This window comes from Octopus bimaculoides, chromosome 10, assembly GCF_001194135.2.
Source record: "Octopus bimaculoides isolate UCB-OBI-ISO-001 chromosome 10, ASM119413v2, whole genome shotgun sequence".
NCBI lineage: Eukaryota > Metazoa > Mollusca > Cephalopoda > Octopoda > Octopodidae > Octopus > Octopus bimaculoides.
The window spans coordinates 93756810-93758520 of record NC_068990.1 but is presented as its reverse complement, the minus strand read 5'-3'; the positions used below and the strand labels follow the sequence as shown (position 1 = coordinate 93758520).

The 1711-nt window shown below is 38.3% G+C and overlaps 1 protein-coding gene across 1 annotated transcript in view; it reads left to right on the top strand.

Annotated features, from left to right (window-relative positions):
- Positions 1 to 177: 177 nt before the first annotated feature.
- LOC106874029 (uncharacterized) overlaps positions 178 to 1711 on the top strand; it is a 3248-nt gene continuing 1714 nt past the window's right edge. The window contains exon 1 of the mRNA XM_052971382.1: positions 178 to 234. Within this exon, the coding sequence (XP_052827342.1) occupies positions 178 to 234 (57 nt within the window). The remainder of the gene's footprint in view (positions 235 to 1711) is intronic.

Genomic DNA, 1711 nt, shown 5'->3' with positions numbered 1-1711 from the left:
CAGAATCAATTGCTTTCGAATTGTTACAGGCTTTCTATTCTTTTTTATTCTCGAATATATGTTCTCCGGTAAAAGGCGTGACATGTAGAACACAATGTCAAAAATGAAAATCGCCAAAAAAAAAAAAAACCCGTGTGGGGGGGGGATCCAAAATTTTTTTTTTAAGGGGGGAATCGCATGACCGTGACATATAGAACACATCGAAAACGAAAATCGCCAAAATCAAAAGAATTATATTAACGCGAATTCACTGCAATGGTTTGAAAGTCTATCGTTGTTTTCATTTTTCTAGAATTATGATTTAGGTGACAAAAAAATTCTTAATGGTGACATAATTATATAAGACATGAGCTGGAGCAAGTATGCGATGATGGAGGAATCTTTTTACAAAATTGCCGACGTATCGTAAGCAACTGATTGATATTTCGGTTTACTCTAAGCTTATCCGACTCCCACATGTAAATCCAGCCGCATTTAGATACAGAACAATTTTCTTGATACGTGATGCTGGTCTTAGAGGAAGCTATTATTATACACCGACAAATACAAGTTTTAGACACGATATAATTAAGAACCACGTAAGTGATTTATCTACTGCTTACTTTAACACCCGGGCACCAAATAGTGTAAATAGGTGTATAAATGTGTATTAAACGAACAGAACAAATATTTTCAATGAATCAACCGATTATAAAGAAACTTGGTGAAAACTTTTTTCCGAGGAGGCGGACTTTCGAAGAGAAAGAAATTCATAATTGTTTTGGCTGTTATTTCTAGCATGTGGTGGTTACATTCGACTAAAAAATTCTCCAAAGCGGTGTGCCCCAGCATGGCCGTAGTCCAATGATCGAAACAAGTAAAGATTTTTAGAAAATAAAAAAAGAAATCGAATATGCAAAAAATTATTTAAAAATCAAAAAATATCCATTTTTCTTGTGGTTCGCAGTCTGACTGTAACAAGTAATAAAAGAAAACCAAGCTTGCCAGAAATCAGGCCTTTAAAATTCTAGAGTCGACAAGTTTAAGCAAAATTTCAAGGCGGTACAACAGCATGGCCACAACCAAATGTAATTCTGGGAGACAAATGCGCCAAAGTTATATTTTCGGTAAATACATTTTTGCTGGAAGGCAACAGTCGGAGAGAAAACATTAATCAAGGTATCAGAGGGTCGTGGGCTGAATCGTCGGAATCCTTCATCAAAATGGAAACTGTATTCAACATCGTATATTCCTCACCATAATACGAGACTTTTCAAGCCTTAAAAAAATTTCTCTGCAGCTTCTCATAAAAATTCAAACACTTTTCGCAATCTACATTGATTTTACTCTGGAAAACTTGTAAAATAAAACCTTGTCGCTGGGAAAAATTCACCAGAAAGCTGACCTCAAAAGCATATCAATGTCGGAAGGGATAACCTTAAATATAACGTGGGGGCCCTGAAAAGGGCCGGTGTGTGACGAAGCTTGAGAAATTCTAAGCTTAACCTCCGAATCCGTACAGAGTCCTGCCTTGTCTCTTCAGAGCATAGACGACATCCATAGCGGTGACGGTCTTCCGCTTGGCATGCTCGGTGTAGGTGACGGCGTCACGGATGACATTCTCAAGGAATACCTTCAATACACCACGGGTCTCTTCGTAGATCAAACCAGAGATACGTTTGACACCACCTCGACGAGCCAGACGACGGATGGCGGGTTTGGTGATACCCTG